A 19,743-nucleotide genomic window follows, 5' to 3' on the forward strand; every position below is an offset into this window, starting at 1 on the left:
GTCTTTATCTTGTGCGTCGTGTCAATTAGGTAAGCATGTTCGTAGTTCTTTTTCTCCTCGTATTGAGAGTCGGGCTATGTCTCCCTTTTCTTTGGTTCATTCTGATGTTTGGGGTCCGAGTCGTGTTTCTTCTACAATGGGGTCAAGATATTTTGTTACTTTTATAGACGATTTTTCCCGTTGTACATGGTTATATCTTATGAAGGATCGTTCAGAGTTGTTTTCTATTTTTGAATCCTTTTTCCTTGAAATAAAAACTCAATTTGGTATTTCCCTTCGAACTTTGCAAAGTGATAATGCACGCGAGTATTTGTCTACTCAGTTTCGTAGCTTGTTGACATCTCATGGTGTGCTGCATCGCACTTCTTGCCCTCATACCCCTCAACAGAATGGGGTTGCAGAACGCAAGAATCGTCATCTCCTTGAAACCACTCGGACTATTCTTCTTCATTCTCATGTCCCTCATCAGTTTTGGGGTGATGCCGTACTTACTGCGTGTTATCTCATCAATCGCATGCCTTCATCCACTCTCCAGGGTAAAATACCTCATCAGGTACTTTATCCACATCAGTCCCTTCATCCTCTACCACCTCGGGTCTTTGGTTCTATTTGTTTTGTTCATGCTCTTGATCCCGGCATTGACAAACTATCTCCTCGGTCTCATAAGTGTGTCTTCCTTGGGTACCCGCGGTCTCAGAAAGGGTACAAGTGTTATTCCCCTACTCTTCGTCGGTACTTCATCTCTGCTGACGTCACATTCTTTGAGTCGGTTTCTTTTTTTGGTCCTTCCGCTTCACAGGCCGAGGTTTCTCCCTCTCCACCTGCACCAATGACTATCTTTTATCCTCCGGAGGCGCCTCTATCACCTCCTGCCTCGTCTCCTCCTTTGCAGGTTTATCAGCGCCGTCCTCGTTCTGCTTTGCCGCCGACCAACACTGACACTGCTGTGGGCACATCTGTAGAGCCAAGTCCTTCGTCGTTTCCTCCGGTCCCATCTCCTGACTCTGATGTTCCTATTGCACTTCGAAAGGGTATGCGTTCCACTCGTAATCCTTCTCCTCACTATGTTTCTTTGAGCCATCATCATCTTTCCCCATCCTATTATTATTGCCTGTCTTCCTTGTCTTCTGTTTCTCTTCCAAAGACTGTAGGTGATGCCTTTGCCCATCCAGGATGGAAACAGGCTATGCTTGATGAAATGAGTGCCTTACAGAGCAGTGGGACTTGGAACCTCGTTCCTCTACCTCCTGGGAAGTCAGTGGTTGGTTGTCGATGGGTGTTTACGGTAAAAGTTGGTGTAGACGGCACGGTTGATCGGCTTAAGGCTTGTCTTGTCGCTAAATGCTATACTCAGGTATTTGGATTGGATTATGGAGACATCTTTTCTCCTGTTGCCACGATGTCTTTTGTGCGTCTTTTTCTGTCTATTGCTGCAATTCGCCATTGGCCCCTTCATCAGTTGGACATCAAAAATGCATTCTTACATGGTGACTTGCTCGAGAAAGTCTACATGGAGAAACCTCCGTGTTTTGTTGCTCAGGGGGAGTCTTCTGGTCTTGTATGTCGCTTGCGGAAATCTTTATATGGTCTCAGCGGTCACCCAGAGCGTGGTTCAGTAGATTTAGTACCGTAATTCAACAGTTTGGCATGACTCGGGCGAGGCTGATCATTCTGTTTTTATCGTCATTCATCTACTGGTTGCGTTTATGTAGTGGTTTATGTTGATGATATTGTCATCACGGTAATGATCATCTTGGAATTTCACAAGTAAAACATCTTTTTAAACATTTCCAGACAAAAGATCTTGGCAAACTCAAATATTTCTAGGGGATAGAAGTGGCACGGTCTAAAAATGGGATTATTATATCCCAAAGGAAGTATGCAATGGATATTCTTGGAAGAAACAGGAATGTTAAACTCAAAGACAGTCGACCCATGGATCCTAATGTCAAGCTCCTAGGAAGCCTCTTCCGGATCCTGAGCAGTACAGGCGATTGGTAGGGCAACTAAGCTACCTTATTGTTACTCGTCCGGATATCTCATTTGCGGTGAGTGTAGTAAGTCGGTTTCTTAGCTCTCCGTCAAAGAACATTGGGATGCGATGACTCGCGTTGTTCGATATATCGGGGAGCACCAGGAAAGGGTCTTTTATATGAAGACAAAGGACATACTGAAGTCGTAGGATATTCTGATGCAGATTGGGCAGGATCTCCCTCTGATAGAAGGTCCACTTCTGGATTTTGTATATTTGTCGGAGGTAATCTTATTTCTTGGAAAAGCAAGAAACAAAATGTTGTGGCAAGATCCAGTGCAGAGGCAGAATATCGAGCTATGGCTATTGCTAGTCAAGAACTTATATGGTTAAAACAGTTGCTTCAGGAACTAAGGTTTGGAGAGGTTACACAAATGTCACTCATATGTGACAACCAAGCTGCTATGCATATTGCCTCAAATCCAGTCTTCCATGAGAGAACAAAGCATATTGAAGTTGACTGTCACTTTGTCAGAGAGAAAGTCATATCCGGAGAAATATCTACTAGTTTTGTCAACTCAAATGATCAGCTAGCAGATATATTTACTAAATCACTTAGAGGTCCTCGGATTGACTACATATGTAACAAGCTTGGTATATATGATCTATATTCTCAAGCTTGAGGGGGAGTGTTAGAATAAGTAAAAGGGTATTTGAGTCTTTTGGTTCTATTTCGTTTCCTATATAAAGGCCTAACTCGTGGGGGTTTAACCAACATGAGATTCTAGGTTTTACTTTAAACAAATATAAACTTTAAACATTTTAAAGTATGCTCCTTCAAATGCACTCCAATTTCTTTCACACATAGATGGACTTGTAGTTAATGAAAGTATCCTCAATGACACTCTTAGCAAGTTGGGTTTGTGAGCACCGTATATACTCCACCCTGCACATGGATCAAATATATCATCATTTTTTTCACATGCTTTTTCTGCCAATATTTTTCCAAATAATCCAATCTTGTCTCTATATTTTGCAAATTCCTTGTTAATAATTGTATCTTGTAGATCAAACTCATTGACATGCAAAATTTCCATGTATTCAAAACTTCCTATCGCGGCCTCCTCATAAAGAGTAATAGAACTATTTTTATAGTAAAAATAAGGATGCAATGATGTATTAAGTCTACCTTCATTTTTTGACTCAATAATCACTATGATAGGTTTATAATTTGATTCCGCATTGTTTAGGGGCACCTTAATATCCTCTTTAACTTGAAGAAGCTCCCCATATAGAAATCCCATGGATGACTTTCTATCTCTATCTATCAATCGAAGAACTCTTACTAAAGGAGCAAATATTTTCAAAGTGTCACACCATTGCAAAAACTCATGCTCATCACATTAAAGTAAGTCAATTTCCCTTTATTTTTGACCATTTGCATTTCTCATACATATCACGTGTAAACATGGCCCTTAAAATCAAACTTTACAATATGAGGAAATTTGATGCCAACCTGGTAACTCCTGGCCAGACTATGTCTCTCTTCTTTATGAAACTTCTCATCAATGACAAAGTCTTATGGTGAGTATAAACGAAAATGGTAAAAGACTTGGCTTGCTCAATAATCTTTTCATATCGTGGAAATTCTGTTTGCCAATACTTTCAAGTATGAGATTAATAACGTGTGTTGCACATGAACTCCAAAAGATCCAGGTCGCTTTTCTGTCATCAATTTAGTTGCAACTATATTATTGGTGGCATTGTCTGTTACAATCTAAACAATATTCAGAGCTCCTACTTGTTTAACACACTTGTCAACATACTCAAAAATAAGTTCAGTTATATATGCCTCGTCTGAAGACTCCTTAGACTCTAAAAATTGTAGTACCTTCCTTGCAATTAACACACAAATTTAAGATGCTTATTCTTTTTCTATCACTCTATGCATTTGCATTGAACACCCATTCTTTGCCCATTCTTCTTCATGTTTCTTTAGCAGTTGCTTTGTTCTTTCAATTTCGGCTTTCAACAGTAGCTGTCTAAGTTGATATTGAGTTAGAGGCTTGAATCCTGATCCTAATTGACTCACTGTCTCCTTTAGTTGCTTGAAGCTATCATTATCAACAATATTGAATGAGATTTCATTTTCATAAACCCATCTCTCAACATATTGTTGAACTTGTTAGAGTTCTCTCTTTTAAAAGAGCCTCATTTATATTTTTTTGGGGAAGCACTTTACTCCCACTTGAACTTACATTTTGTGGAGCAATTACCGATACATATCTATCTATCGGGCCAAGTGGAAGAGTTTTTTTAATTCTATCTATCTCTTCAATTTCAGGACCTTCTTCTTCGTCTAGAAAAATAGTCATCTCTGCTCTACAACTTTGTTTTTCCATTATTTTGTTCTTCTATTCCTCTCTTCTAAAATAGCCCGTTTACACTTATTTCTATCTTCTTGAGATGTTTTTCAACAACCAAATACATTTTTAGGTATCTTTCTTATGTGCTCCTTGATCCTATACACTTCCGACATTATTTTTCCACACAACTTGTATTGAACTTTGTCGATGGTCTTAGGATCAATTAACATCCCAAACTCCCATCCAATATCATTTGTCTTTCTCCTAAAGAATCCTAGATTCGGGTTGAGTGACGAATGCTGTCGAAGATGGATTGCTTGTCATTATAATATATTGTTAATAACTTAATTGTGATAACCTGAAAAGTGATTTAAGAATAAATTTAGGAACTTTGAAATCATTAACAAGTCTAAGAAAAAATTATATATAATTTAATTAAAATAGCAATTTTATACTGAGAACCTACTCCCATGGTTCTAAAGTACAAGACAGTCATATGAAAAGAAAAAACAGTAGGAAAGATTAAAAAATTGAAATAAAAAAAATAGTCCATACAGTTTCCTCTTCCAAGTTCCAAGATTTGGATATTCCAAAGATTAACATAAAAAATATTGAAAAGCATGAGAAAAAATGAAAGATGGAAAAAATTTACCTTTTCAACTATCAATAAGACCGTTCAATGATGAAGATGAAACGATATTCCATAGAAAAGAAATCAGAAATGATTTAAAGAAATAGTAGAGCATAGATTAGGTTTTCAGTTTTCTACTTTTCTTGTTTCTTGTGTTGACGTTTAATTGTAGAGCGCAGACAACTAGACTTTTAATTGGTAGAACAAGCCCCAGTTTTTTATTGGGCTTTTAGATTTAAAAGCTCAAAAGGCCAAAAAAATCTCGTCGCTACCTAGCAACACACAGGGATGCCTAGTAGCGCCAAAGGCCGCCTAGGTTGACCGCCTAACATTTTTTCGGTGCGGTTGGCAGACGCTTAGCGCCTAGGCGGCCACCTAGTCTGAAATTTAGAACACTGCCTATCATACTAGAGTTACGAGTCATGAAGAAGCGAGAAAGGTTGAAGGCTTGATGGTAGGTTGTGACAATTGTCACAATGATGAATTACCTCTCATGAGTTCTTTTACTCTCTTCCACTAATTTCTCTTGTAGCCTCTTCGTGTCACTTATCCTTCATAAGTTTATGTAAAATACCATGTGTAGCTAGCATTAGCATGTAGGTACTTCTGGCCATCCTCGAATTTTTTTAAGTGAACAAATTCTTCTGGCAACCACATCTGTAGATAGTTGAGCATAGTGGTATTTTTTCCCCCAGTGAAAGCTACGGTTCAAATCCATGACGCCTGTCAATAGAAAACTAGATATGTGTAACAGTTGTTGAGGCTTGCTAATAAATGTCCTATATATTTCTTTGTTGCTGATATTTTGTGTATCTATTCCTAAGTGATGAATGACTAACTTGAGAGATTACTTGTCTATTTTCTCCTGCTAGGTATGTCATTGATTCTGGATTTGTGAAGCAGCGGCAGTACAACCCATCAACTGGAATGTATTCTCTTGATATCGTTCAGATAAGTAGGTTGGTCATACCAAATATGCATAACTTCCTGTATCGTATTCTGCACTAGTTAAACCTACACAACTCTTTGTGTAGTCACGTTATGTTTCTGTTGTCTTTTCTGTCATGCTCCTGTGTTGCAATTAAGGAGAACCAAATGCCAGATATTGTTGGTTTAGTGATGGACTACATGGATCAGAAGGATAGAACAATACAAAAGGGATATGATTCTTTGAATTAAACAAAATATAGAAATTTTATAATTGATGACAAATAAAGAAAATTAACATTTTAAAGGTTTCTGAGATGGCTGATGCCTCAGCTCCAATTGTTATGTTAAACGTGTGACTTACATGTAGCATAAACAGTTCAGAGTCTACCACTAGTCTGCCACACTGGGGAAAGCTATATCAAAGCCATGAAATGACCTGTTATAACTCGAAGGCAAGGGTTTGTATGTTTTTTTAGTTTCTACTATCTTGAGAAATCTATCAGTTGTTGGCACCACAAGGGATGAAATTGGTTGGTTATTCATTTTGCAATCAAGTTCTAATTAGATAAACAAAGCAAGTTGGTGTTTGGCCTCACTATATGGGGCCAAGGCTAATTGGGTCTTTGCTCGATTGAATCCCACTTGCCAATCTTTCTTGAGTGACAGATGACTCGAGAAGAATTCATATCACTAACTTTATTAGGATCTTGAGGAGTGCTAGATTTTGTAGATCATGCCTGGCAGATGAAATAGGATACAATGATTGGCAAGAGAAAGGGAATCTGAATGGAGTTGGATTTTCAATGTTTCTCATAGATGGAAGAGTGAAATTGCAGCTTTTGCAAGCAGAGGCGTGGGTTGGTGCACCTGTGGGATATGGGAAGTTGGGTTCTAAATAATACATGAGGAGAGGATGCACATGGGTTGGGTGGGGAGATACTAAGAAGTAGATGAGGGAGGGGAATTTGCATTGCTTGAGAAAGAAAGGTTGTATTTTGAGGAGTTCTATTCCTTTTGGTGCATTGGAGGCTTGGAGCAACACCAAGAAGAGGGTTGACCTTGGCACATTGTTATAAAGGAGGGGTGATTCGTCTTAAGAATCCCTCACAAATAAGATATGAGTTATTGTAGGTGAAAGCAACAACAATCCCACAAAGGAAAGAAACATTGGGGAAGAAGGTTGGATATTCAAAGAACTTGATAGGGAATGGTGAGGAAACCACAACTAGAGGGAAATCACCAATTGTTTATCTCCTATTGGTGAACGGGAATATAGAAGGGGTTGAGTTGATGACATTGAGAACCACAAACATGTAGTTGTGGAGAGGGGTGGAGGTGAAGGAAAATATTTTATGATGATGGGAAAATTAAAGTTTTACTTGGTCGATGTAGGAGAACCGTTGCATCTTATCAAACTTGGCCATGTCGTATATTTATGTGGATTGAAGATGAAAATCCTAATCATTGAGCTTCCTTGTTTGGTTTGTGAAAATATTTTATGATGATGGGGAAAATTAAAGTTTTACTTGGTTGACGTAGGAGAACCATTGCATCATATCAAACTTGGTCGTATCTTTATGTGGATTGAAGATGAAAATCCTAACCATTGAGCTTCCGTGTTTGGTTTGTGAAAAATTTCTATTTTCAGATTTAAATTTTAAAATATAAAATAAGGTCATTGAAAATTGAAAAAAAAGTACATCACACTATTATGTCTAATAAATAAAAAAATTGTTTTATATATATATATATATATATATCAAGCTCTATTTTTTAAGAAATTCATCTATGAAAATGGAAAATTTTATTTACCAATACATTTTAATATTCCATAACTAAAAGATACAATCTGGGGACTAAATCCACAACATATACAAGTGGCAATTTCAAAAACTCTAACTCTAATAGAGACAATTCTTTTTTAATTGTTTGGAGAGTGATCTAGAATCAATCACAAGTATATTCATTTAACTGTCAATTCACATATCATATTATCATTTTTTTCCCTATATCTCCAGGATATGCACTTACAAAGGCAAGACATTAGAAATATGTTTAATCTCTTTTAGTAATATATACTCATTCTGTCATGCCCCGGGGGAGTCTTTGCCAGAAGAAATTTTGGCAGCATCTCCCCTGTACGGGCGACAATATGAAACATGTCTACAAGCCCTCTAGGCCACACAAACCTCGGTCAACACAGTCAGAATATATATATATATATATATAATAAGCAAGCACCAACGCAGTTTAATAGTAAAAACTAAACCTAAGCAACGATAAGGAAATCATCTCAAATATCCTACTCAACTACACCCATAAAACTCAAATCACCAGCATACATCCAAACCTACCTCTTTTGCCGTCCGGGCAGGCATGTAGGAAGATATACCAAATGAAAACCCATCGATAATAAAGGACCATTCAAGATCCAAAGTGCCAAAAAGATACAAGTCTGAAAATATAGACGATAACATAATAAGGAAACCAAAGAAAAGATCCAAAACGGAAATTCTCGCAATCTGGAGGGGGGACTAGCGACTGGAAATCCTCCGGACAGCCTCAACCTGAAAATAGTAATATCAACAGGTTGAGTCAACTCCTCAGCGGGTAACTACTGACATGCATAGTAAGAAATAACAACTAATAATAAATATGCGTACAGTCTCCTGGGTATATATCATATGAAAAATATAAAACTGTAAGGAGCAGGAGTATCTGTACTAACCAGGACCTGGGTATAGGGATAACAAGGTCGTCAGACCGAGAGTATCATAAATCCTGTATGTAGGTCAAACATATGCATCCACCAAATATGCAGCATATAAAGTGCAGCAAACACAAGCAATAAATGCAGTCAGTGCATATGATGCAACATATCCTTGTCAGCCGTCTCACACACAATGGTGAGACCGAGTGGGTAGGGCTGTGACAACCGTGCACTCTGCCATCATTCGTGGCCAAGTGGATGAGATCTTGTCGGTACACTAAAATCATAAGTGGGGGAGCACAATGCTCTCATTTCCCTAAGACAATCCAGAGGAGGATCCTGTCCTGCTACCGCGCTGCGTCACACTACCCATGAGTGGACCAGCGGAGCCCTTGACAGAGTAACCTGCTGCAACACACCCTGCCTGATAAAAACCACTAACCCATGAGTGGTCGTGTGTGTAGATCCATGTAACTGGCGATGTGCTCAACAATAATGGAGCCAACTATCGCACAGTATGCAATCATGCGAGATGATGCATGATACTAAGCATGGAAATATCCTGATCCTATCCACCTCTACATAATGTGTACCAAAAAGGTATATGGATCAAATTGAATATCCTAGGTACACAGGTCAGGTAAAATAAATCAATGTCTTGAACATAATCAGGCATGATATGTCATTACCTTAAGGACATAAATAATCAAAGGAACATGAATCCAAAGCAGGTAAGAAATACAACATGCTCAGGTAATAGATAATGACATACCAATGCAGAAATGAACATAAATATTACTACTCGCTAAATATTACTATGCATATCAAATGACAATATCTTAAAAGATAAGTCAAAGTATCTGCCTCCAATAAGAGGATCGTATTCGAAATAGATCCCTCGTCGAGACACCGCCTCGAATCAAAGTCCTGTAATATATCATACGGTTTAGCTAAGTTTTTATTATAACAAAAATAGATAAACAAAATCCTTATTTACCAGAAACCCTAATTCAATATAACTCAACGTTCAACTAGGGTTAGTTTCCTTAAATCCTAATCATTCTATTTAGATTTAAATCTATACTTAAATCAATTCTAGTGGCGATTCATGTTTCATCCCACTACTAAAAACCTAAATCAACCTAACTTAAGTCTCTTACCTCAAACTCACAGCCAAGTGACTGCTGGAGAAGGGTAGCTGCAGGAAATTGTGGCCGGAGTTGTGAGTCGCCCTCAAATGGTGATGCTCGAATCCACTACCAATAATACCCTAAGTCCAGAACTCCCCGATTAACACAATTAGAGATCTGATACTAAACTCCTAAATTAGGGCAGAACTAAAGTGATCAAACCCCAAATACCCAAACATGCTTTACCTGCAACGATGCCAAGTTCTTCCTCTCTGCCGGAGATTTAACAGAGGGTGAGACTAGGGCTTGGAGGTGGCTCGGTCCTTTCTGGTGATTAGCAAAGGCAGAGGGTAAAGGAAGGGGAACGACTACCCGTGAGCAAGAGGCAAGCGTCGGACCGGAACCCTCGGTGAGATTGGGGATCTCTGTGGCGAGGAACGATGTGGGCAGAGGGGAAGAAGGTGACGCTAGGGCTTCCTTGGCCGAGGGGCTTTGTATGCGGGAAAGGGCGGGGCCGTCGGGTGGAGGACGAAGGGATCGGTAGAAGGGCTCGGTGAGGAAAGGGGAGGAGATGAAGAAGATGCAAAATCCTTGGCCGCGGCTTAAATCGCGAGGAAGAAGAAATCGTCGCATGCGGCGCCGGTTAGGAAAAGGAAGAGACGGCGTGAGAGGAGAAGAGGCTCGGTGCGAGGAGGTTAGGGCACGGGCACGGGTTCGGCGGGGAAGGAAAAGAAAAAGAAAAGGAAAAATAAAAAGAAAATCAAACATTTTCTCGTTTAAATGGGGTAGCCCAATATTTATCCTCGTAACCTACGCCATACAATCTCCGAAAAATTCTCAGAAAATTTCTAAAAATTTCGAAAAATTCCCTTATGGTTATTCGCCCTTTTCTGGTATTTTACATTTTCCTTTACTAATAAAAATTTGATCCCCAAATTTCGTTATCTACCATTAGTAAGTACTAACAACATATAGATAATATAAATGTTGAACGAGAATTAACTCACATACCTTAAGTGAAAAGATGGGGGTATCGAGCTCGGATCGTATCCTCGAGCTCCCAGGTAGCCTCCTCGTCCGAATGATACTGCCATCCGACTTTAACCAGCCGGATAGTCTTGTTCCGCAGCTGACGCTCTTTCTGATCTAGAATCCATACTGGAACCTCCTCGTAGGTTACATCAGGCTGAATAGGAACTGAGATATCTGTCAGCACATGTGCCGATTCGGATATATATCTCCTCAGCATAGACACATGGAACACATCGTGAACGCTTGCCAGGGACGGTGGTAGTGCCAGACGATAAGCTACTGCTCCAATCCTCTCCAAGATTTGGAAAGGTCCAATGTATCGCGGAGCTAGCTTACCTAAGAGGCCAAATCTCTTCACCCATTTCGTGGGTGAAACACGCAGAAAAATATGGTTGTCAGTAGAGAACTCCAGGGGTCTCCGTTTCCGATTAGCATAACTTTTCTGGTGGTCCTGCGCCTCTGACATCCTTCGTCTGATAGTACGGACCAACTCTGCCTCCTACTAAGCTCTATGAGGCCCTAGCAGCTGGGCCTCTCTAACCTCCTCCCACATACAACGCTTCAAACGGTGCCATCTGGATAGCCGAATGAAAGCTGTTGTTGTTGGCGAACTCTACCAATGGCAAATGGTCCTCCTAATTGCCTCCGAAATCTAATACACAAGACCTCAACAAGTCCTCTAGAGTCTGAATGGTCCGCTCTGACTGTCCATCAGTCTGCGGATGGAAAGCTGTACTGAAATGGAGCTGAGTGCCCAAGGCCTGCTGCAGACTCTGCCAGAATCGGGACGTGAATCGAGGGGCTCTATTCGAAATATTACTCAAAGGAACTCCATGTAATCTGATGATCTCTCGGCAATACAGATCTGACAATCGATTCAGGGAATCAGTCTTCCGGATCGCTAAGAAGTGCGTCGATTTGGTTAATCGATCAACGATTATCCAAATCGCGTCATGACCTCGTCGTGTCCTAGGCAAACCCACCACAAAATCCATGGTAATGTGTCCCATATCCACTCAGGAATAGGAATCCGCTGAAGTAATCCGGCAGGTCTATGGTGCTCAGCCTTCACTTGTTGACAGACAAGACATCTAGCTACGAATTCCGCGATATCTTTCTTCATGCCGTTTCACCAGTAGGAACGCCTCAAATCTCGATACATGCGGGTCCCGCCTAGGTGGATAGCAAATCGGGAACGATGAGCCTCCTGAAGTAACTCCTCCTTGACCGGGTGAGATGGAGGTACGCATAATCGACCTTGGAAATATATAATACCCGCATCATCTCGGGTGAACTCTGTCTGTTGCCCAGAAGCTATCTGGTTGCCAATGAACTAAAAATGTTGATCTCCGGCCTAGGCCTCCCGGATCCTCATCCTGATCGACAACTGAGCAACCATAGTAACCAAAACACCTCGCTCTGTCTGCCCCTGCTCCTTAAGGCCAAAGTCGGAGAAACCCTGAATCAAGTCCGTGACTGAAGCTCTGTGGCAAGCCAAAGTCCCTCTGGACTTCCTGCTGAGTGCATCGACAACCACATTAGCCTTCCCTGGGTGATAGCTAATGGTACAATCCTAATCCTTCAAGAACTTCATCCATCTCCTGTGTCAGAGATTAAGTTCTTTCTGGGTGAAAATATATTTGAGACTCTTATGATCCGTGAGAATCTCAAAGGTAATGCCGTATAGATGATGCCGCCAAATCTTCAAAGCAAAGATGATGGCGGCGGCTCCAGATCATGTACAGGGTAGTTTTTCTCATGCTCCTTCAATTGACGAGAAGCATAGGAGACTACTCTGCCGTGTTGCATCAGGACAACGCCCAAACCCTGAAGAGATGCGTCAGTGTAAAATACGAATCCATTCTCTCCAGCGGGTAAAACCAACACTGGAGCCGACACTAATCTCCGCTTCAGCTCCTGTAAGCTGGTCTCGCAGGCCTCGGACCACGTGAACCTCACGCCTTTCCTGGTCAGGTGTGTCAGTGACATAGCTATGCGGGAGAAACCCTCGACAAAACGTCTGTAATATCCTGCCAGTCCCAAGAAACTGCGGATCTCCTGTACTGATTTCAGCTGTTCTCAACTGGTGACAGCCTCGATCTTCTGAGGGTCTACTGAAATACCTCGGTTAGAGACCACGTGACCCAGAAAACCGACTGAAGATAGCCAGAAGGCACACTTGCTGAACTTCGCATATAGCTGATGTCGTCAAAGAGTCTCTAAGACTGTGCGAAGATGTTGCGCATGTTCCTCCTCGGAACGCGAATAGATCAATATGTCATCAATGAAAATGATAACAAACTGATCAAGATACTCCAGGAAGACGCGGTTTATCAAATCCATAAATACCGCTGGAGTATTGGTAAGCCCAAATGACATTACCAAAAACTCATAATGGCCATATCTGGTACGGAATGCTGTCTTCTGAATATCAGATCCTTTGACTCTCAGTTGATGATATCCGGACCGCAGATCAATCTTAGAATACATTGATGTACCTTTGAGCTGATCAAATAAATCCTCGATCCGAGGTAAGGGGTACTTATTTCTGACGGTCACTGCATTCAGTTGTCTATAGTCTATGCACAACCTCAGAGTACCATCCCTTTTCTTGACAAATACCGGAGAACCCCACGGAGAAGCACTAGGGCGTATAAATCCCCTGTCTAAAAGCTCTTGGAGTTGAACCTTCAGTTCGTTCAACTCTTTTGGTGCCATACGGTAAGGAGCTTTCGATGTCGGCGCGGTTCCCGGAATCAACTCAATAGCAAACTCCACTTGCCTTCTGGAAGGCAACCCTAGTAGCTCCTCTAGAAATACATCCGGATACTCTCAGACTACTGGAACGTTGGAGAGTTGAGAACTACTACCGTCTTCAATAGTAATCAGAGATAACGGAAAACCTTGACAGCCATGTGAGAGCAGCTTCTGAACCTGAATCGCCGAAATAGTCGATATGCCGTTGTCTCTGATGCAGTGAAATCCCACGAGGGTTGGTTCGGAGGCCGAAATGTGACCACCCTCGTCTAGCAATCAACAGTGGCATGATATGCTGACAGCCAATCCATGCCAAGAATAATATCAGTCTCGACCATTTCCAGTACTAAAAGATCTACCATAAGTATCTTGTTACCAAAGTCTAACGGGCAACCTTTGACCTCCTGGGTGACGTCCAAAGTATCGCCGGACGATAGAGAGACGGTTAGTCGCCGCGGTCTGAAAGTGAATAATCTACCAATCTCCCTCATAAGGTACAAGATATAAAAGAATGCGAGCTACCATATCTATCAGCATATCAGCAGATAAGGCATAAATGAAAATCGTACCGCGAAAAATGGACCCGTCGGCCCGTTGCGCATTCTCTCTAGTGACCGCATGAATCCGTCCAGTCTCTGGTGGAGGTGGTAGTGCTGCCAGCGGCGGTTGCATCTGGGCAGGAGCCGGCCACTGAGGCGGTGCTGGATACGGGGCCAGAGGTGGAAGTCAGGGTTGCGACTGATACTGTACTGGTGGCTGTGACTACGTCTGGTACTGAACCAGAGGCTAGGGCTGCAGATACTGGACTAGGGGTTGAGGCTGCAGCTGATATGACGATCCCACGACAGAACTCTGTGATACTATGAGGGCACTGGGGTGCTCCTGTCCATGCATGCCATAAGCAACAGCTGCAGGGGGAGCTATCCTCTGCTGGCGATGCGAAGTTTGGGCTCTGTGCCCTCCTCGCTGAGTCCCTGTCTGACTGAGCTGAACTCCATAACCAGAAATTCCGGAAGCAATATGCTGAGCCTTCAACGAACAATCTCGGCTCATGTGCCCAGGCAGTTTACAATAATAGCAAACTGACTGTCCCAGGGTGCAGGCTGATGTGGTGTGCTCTCTGGACCCACATCGGGCGCAATGGATGTCACTGGCGGGTTGTTTCCGGGCTACTGAGGAGGCCGGAAACGTCCTGATGAAGATCGCCTTGACTTCTGAGGCTGACCAGATGCCCTAGAAGTTCCTTGACCTGTCCGACTGCGACCACTCTGCTGCTGTGTAGCCTGTGGTTGCTGGATCTGTCCAGATGTCCGATCTGTCTGTTTCTTTTTCTTGTCCGGGTATGCTTTCTGGTGAGCTGACTCTATCATCAGGGCTCTGTCCGATGTCTCTATGTAAGAAGAATTACCAAAATCGACAATCTTTACTTGTAGATATTTATCCAGTCCCTGGACAAACTGTAGCATGCGGGATCTGTCCTCAGCAACTAATTCTGGACAAAACCTAACCAACCGATTAAACTCAGCATTGTACTCTGTCACCGAGCGGTTGTTCTGCCGCAGACTCAGAAAATCCTACCGACGAGTCATCTGATATGCTTGTGGGCAATACCGGCTCTCAAAAGCCTCTCTGAAACTCGCCCAGGTAATATTCTGCTCACCTATGATGGAACACTGCATATCCCACCAGGTGTCGTCCTCATCCCGCAGATGGAAAGCAGCCAACTCTGCTTTCTCTCACTCGGAGCAAGCCATGTAGAAGAAGGTCCGTTCCATGGTCTCTATCCAGGACTGGGCCACATCCGGATCAGTCTCCCCGCGGAATAGTGTGAATTGACTCTTCATTGACTCTGCCAATGCTAGAATCTGGGCTCGTGCCGCGACAATATCAGTGAGGTGGGTAGGGATTGTCGCGGGAACTGGCGGAATCCTTGGAGCTGGTGGTACAGGTAGTACCGCTGGATAGACCGGGGGAGGTACTCCCGGTGCTGCTGAATAAGCTGGAGCATGTACCACTGGTGGTACTGCAGGGTCGATATGAGTGGCCGCGGCTAGAGGTATGGTAGGTGGTGGTACCGGAAATGGAGCAACCGGTACCGCTGGTGCGGGTGCTGGGTACACTATAGGCACTGGGGGGGTGCGGGTGCAGCTGGTGCCAGGTACACGGTAGGTCCAGGTGGCGGTGGTGTTGGGTACGCCGCAGCCTCTGCTGGTGGAGGTATCGGGTTTGCCACGGGTGGTACAGTGTATAATGTATGGGTGGGTACCTCTAACGAAGCTATCGGAGTTTGAGAGCTCGACGCACCCGCAGTATCTTGAGTTTGTCCCTGACCGACAGGCTTAATCCCAGTAGGGATCTCTGGCGAGTCCGTTGCCAGAGATTTCAAAGTCCTCTTACGTGGCCGTCCAGCACCACGTCTCAACGCAGATGCACGTGTAGATCTCCTCATCTCTGTTAAGTTATAACTCAGATATTACTACAAGTAACAAAAATTATAAAATTACCTTTTTACCTATTTGCCGTCTGGAGATGTTCCGTCGCTGTCCAGTCCCTATATATAACCTCGGAATCCCGTACGAGAAAATCGACGGAAAGTCGTACAAATCCGAAAATAAATACCCAAGTTAATTAGCAAACTCGGGCTAACTCTCAAATCCAGAACACGAAAAGTAGGTATCGTAACCTTGCCCTGATACCAAATAAATTGATATCAGATTAACACGCAAAACCAAAATACGAAAATCAAGCATCAGAAACTTGGCTCTGATACCAAATAAATTGTCACGCCCCGGGGGAGTCCCTGCTAGAAGAAATTTCGGCAGCATCTCCTTGTACGGGTGACAATCTGAAACATACCTACAAGCCCTCTTGGCCACACAAACCTCGGCCAACACGGTCGGAATATATATATATATATATATATATATATATATATATATATATATATATATATATATATATATATATATATAATAAGCAAGTACCCACGCAGTTTAATAGTAAAAACTAAACCTAAGCAACGATAAGAAAATCATCTCAAATATCCTACTCAACTATACCCATAAAACTCAAATCTTATATCCTACTCAACTACACCCATAAAACTTAAATCACCAGCATACATCCAAACCTACCTCTTCTGCCGTCTGGGCAGGCATGTAGGAATATCAAATGAAAACCCATCGATAATAAAGGACCATTCAAGATCCAAAGTGCCAAAAAGATACAAGTCTGAAAACATAGACAATAACATAATAAGGAAACCAAAGAAAAGATCCAAAACGGAAATCCTCGCAATCTGGGGGGTACTAGTGACTGGAAATCCTCCAAACAACCTCAACCTGAAAATAGTAATATCAACAGGGTGAGTCAACTCCTCAGCGGGTAACTACTGACATGTATAGTAAGAAATAACAACTAATAATAAATATGCGTACAGTCTCCTGAATATATATCATATGAAAAATGCAAAATTGTAAGGAGCAGGAGTATCTGTACTAACTAGGACCTGGGTATAGGGATAACAAGGTCGTCAGACTGAGAGTATCATAAATCTTTTATGCATGTCAAACATATGCATCAACTAAATATGCAACATATAAAGTGCAGCAAACAAAAGCAATAAATGCAGTCAGTGCATATGATGCAACATGCCCTGGTCTGCCGTCTCACACACGATGGTGAGACCGAGTGGGTAGGGCTGTGACAACCATGCACTCTGCCATCACTGCTCCTGAGTGACCGAGTGGACGGGATGCTATCGGAGTACACTTATCCTCCTTACCTCAAATCATAAGTGGGGGAGCACAATGCTCTCATCTCCCTGAGACAATCCAGAGGAGAGATCCCTGTCCTGCTACCACGCTGCGTCACACTACCCATGAGTGGACCAGCGGAGCCCTTGACAGAGTAACCTGCTGCAACACATCCTGCCTGATAAAAACCACTAACCCATGAGTGGTCGTGTGTGTAGATCCATGTAACTGGCGATGTGCTCAACAATAATGGAGCCAACTATCGCACAGTATGCAATCATGCGAGATGATGCATGATACTAAGCATGGAAATATCCTGATCCTATCCACCTCTACATAATGTGTACCAAAAAGGTATATGGATCAAATTGAATATCCTAGGTACACAGGTCAGGTAAAATAAATCAATGTCTTGAACATAATCAGGCATGATATGTCATTACCTTAAGGACATAAATAATCAAAGGAACATGAATGCAAAGCAGGTAAGAAATACAACATGCTCAGGCAATAGATAATGACATACCAATGCAGAAATGAACATAAATATTACTACTAGCTAAATATTACTATGCATATCAAATGACAATATCTTAAAAGATAAGTCAAAGTACCTGCCTTCAATAAGAGGATCATATCCGAAATAGATCCCTCGTCGAGACACCGTCTCGAATCAAAGTCCTGTAATATATCATACGGTTTAGCTAAGTTTTTATTATAACAAAAATAGATAAACAAAATCCTTATTTACCAGAAAACCTAATTCAATATAACTCAACGTTCAACTAGGGTTAGTTTCCTTAAACCCTAATCATTCTATTTAGATTTAAATCTATACTTAAATCAATTCTAGTGGCGATTCATGTTTCATCCCACTACTAAAAACCTAAATCAACCTAACTTAAGTCTCTTACCTCAAAGTCATAGCCAAGTGACTGCTAGAGAAGGGTAGCTGCTGGAAATTGTGGCCGGAGTTGTGAGTCGCCCTCAAATGGTGATGCTCGAATCCACTGCCAATAATACCCTAAGTCCATAACTCCCCGATTAACACAATTAGAGATCTGATACTAAACTCCCAAATTAGGGCAGAACTAAAGTGATCAAATCCTAAATACCCAAACATGCTTTACCTGCAACAATGCCAAGTTCTTCCTCTCGAGATTTAACAGAGGGTGAGACTAGGGCTTGGAGGTGGCTCGGTCCTTTCTGGTGATTAGCAACCGGCGCCGAGGCGTGAGATCGACAGTGATCGGGAAAGAGGGCGACGACTTCTTCGACTACCCTTGAGCAAGAGGCAAGCGTCGGACCAGCACCCTCGGTGAGATTGGGGATCTCTGTGGCGAGGAACGGTGTGGGCAGAGGGGAAGAAGGTGATGCTAGGGCTTCCTTGGCTGAGAGGCTTTGTATGCGGGAAAGGGCGGCGCCGTCGGGTGGAGGACGAAGGGATTGGGAGAAGGGCTCGGTGAGGAAAGGGGAGGAGACGAAGAAGAAGAAGATGCAAAATCCTTGGTCGCGGCTTAAATCGCGAGGAAGAAGAAACCGTCGCATGCGGCACCGGTTAGGAAAAGGAAGAGACGGCGTGAGAGGAGAAGAGGCTCGGCGCGAGGAGGTTAGGGCACGGGCACGGGTTCGGCGGGGAAGGAAAAGAAAAAGAAAAGGAAAAATAAAAAGAAAATCAAACATTTTCTCGTTTAAATGGGGTAGCCCAATATTTATCCTCGTAACCTACGTCATACGGTCTCCGAAAAATTCTCAGAAAATTTTTAAAAAATCCGGAAAATTCTCTTATGGTTATTCGCCCTTTTCCGGTATTTTACACATTCCTAACTTCTGTACTTTGAACTAGTTAGTAAAATGGTACTTGTGTTGCACAATTAATATTTAGATAATTTATTAAAATTAATTAATAGAGATAATGCTTTTTTAAGTGTTTGGAGAGTAATCTTGAATCATCACACAAGTATCTTGTTCATTTAACTGTCAATTCACATATCATATTATCATCGTTTCAATAAGGATGTTTGTTATAATATGTTTGATTCATTTAACTGTCAATTCACATATCATATTATCATCGTTTCAATAAGGATGTTTGTTATAATATGTTTCATGTTTGATATAATAGAAATTGCAAGTTTTCCTGTGCTCTCCACGACATATGCAGTTATGCACTTAAAGGTGGAACATTAGAAATATGTTTAATCTCTTTGCTATATTTTCTCATTCCTGACTTCTGTACTTTGAACTAATTAGTAAAAGATTTGTACTTGTGTTGCACAATTAATATTTATATAATTTATTAAAATTAATTTATATATATATTTTTAAAATGTAAATAGAAGCAGTAAATGTGAATCTGAATTAAATAGTTTTCTATTCCGTATATAAAGCTTTGATTTACACAAGCATGCTTTCCTTTCAATGCACAACCCTAGTAAATTTTTTAGCGGATATTAAACT

General features: G+C 41.8%; 1 protein-coding gene across 2 annotated transcripts in view; it reads left to right on the plus strand.

Annotated features, from left to right (window-relative positions):
* LOC121967114 (probable pre-mRNA-splicing factor ATP-dependent RNA helicase DEAH4) overlaps positions 1-19,743 on the plus strand; it is a 64,475-nt gene that overhangs the window by 13,958 nt on the left and 30,774 nt on the right. For both annotated transcript variants that reach the window (XM_042517145.1, XM_042517146.1), the window contains exon 8: positions 5,842-5,928. In XM_042517145.1, coding sequence (XP_042373079.1) covers positions 5,842-5,928 — 87 coding nt within the window. The remainder of the gene's footprint in view (positions 1-5,841; positions 5,929-19,743) is intronic.

The sequence above is a fragment of the Zingiber officinale genome, chromosome 3B (assembly GCF_018446385.1).
Source record: "Zingiber officinale cultivar Zhangliang chromosome 3B, Zo_v1.1, whole genome shotgun sequence".
Lineage (NCBI taxonomy): Eukaryota > Viridiplantae > Streptophyta > Magnoliopsida > Zingiberales > Zingiberaceae > Zingiber > Zingiber officinale.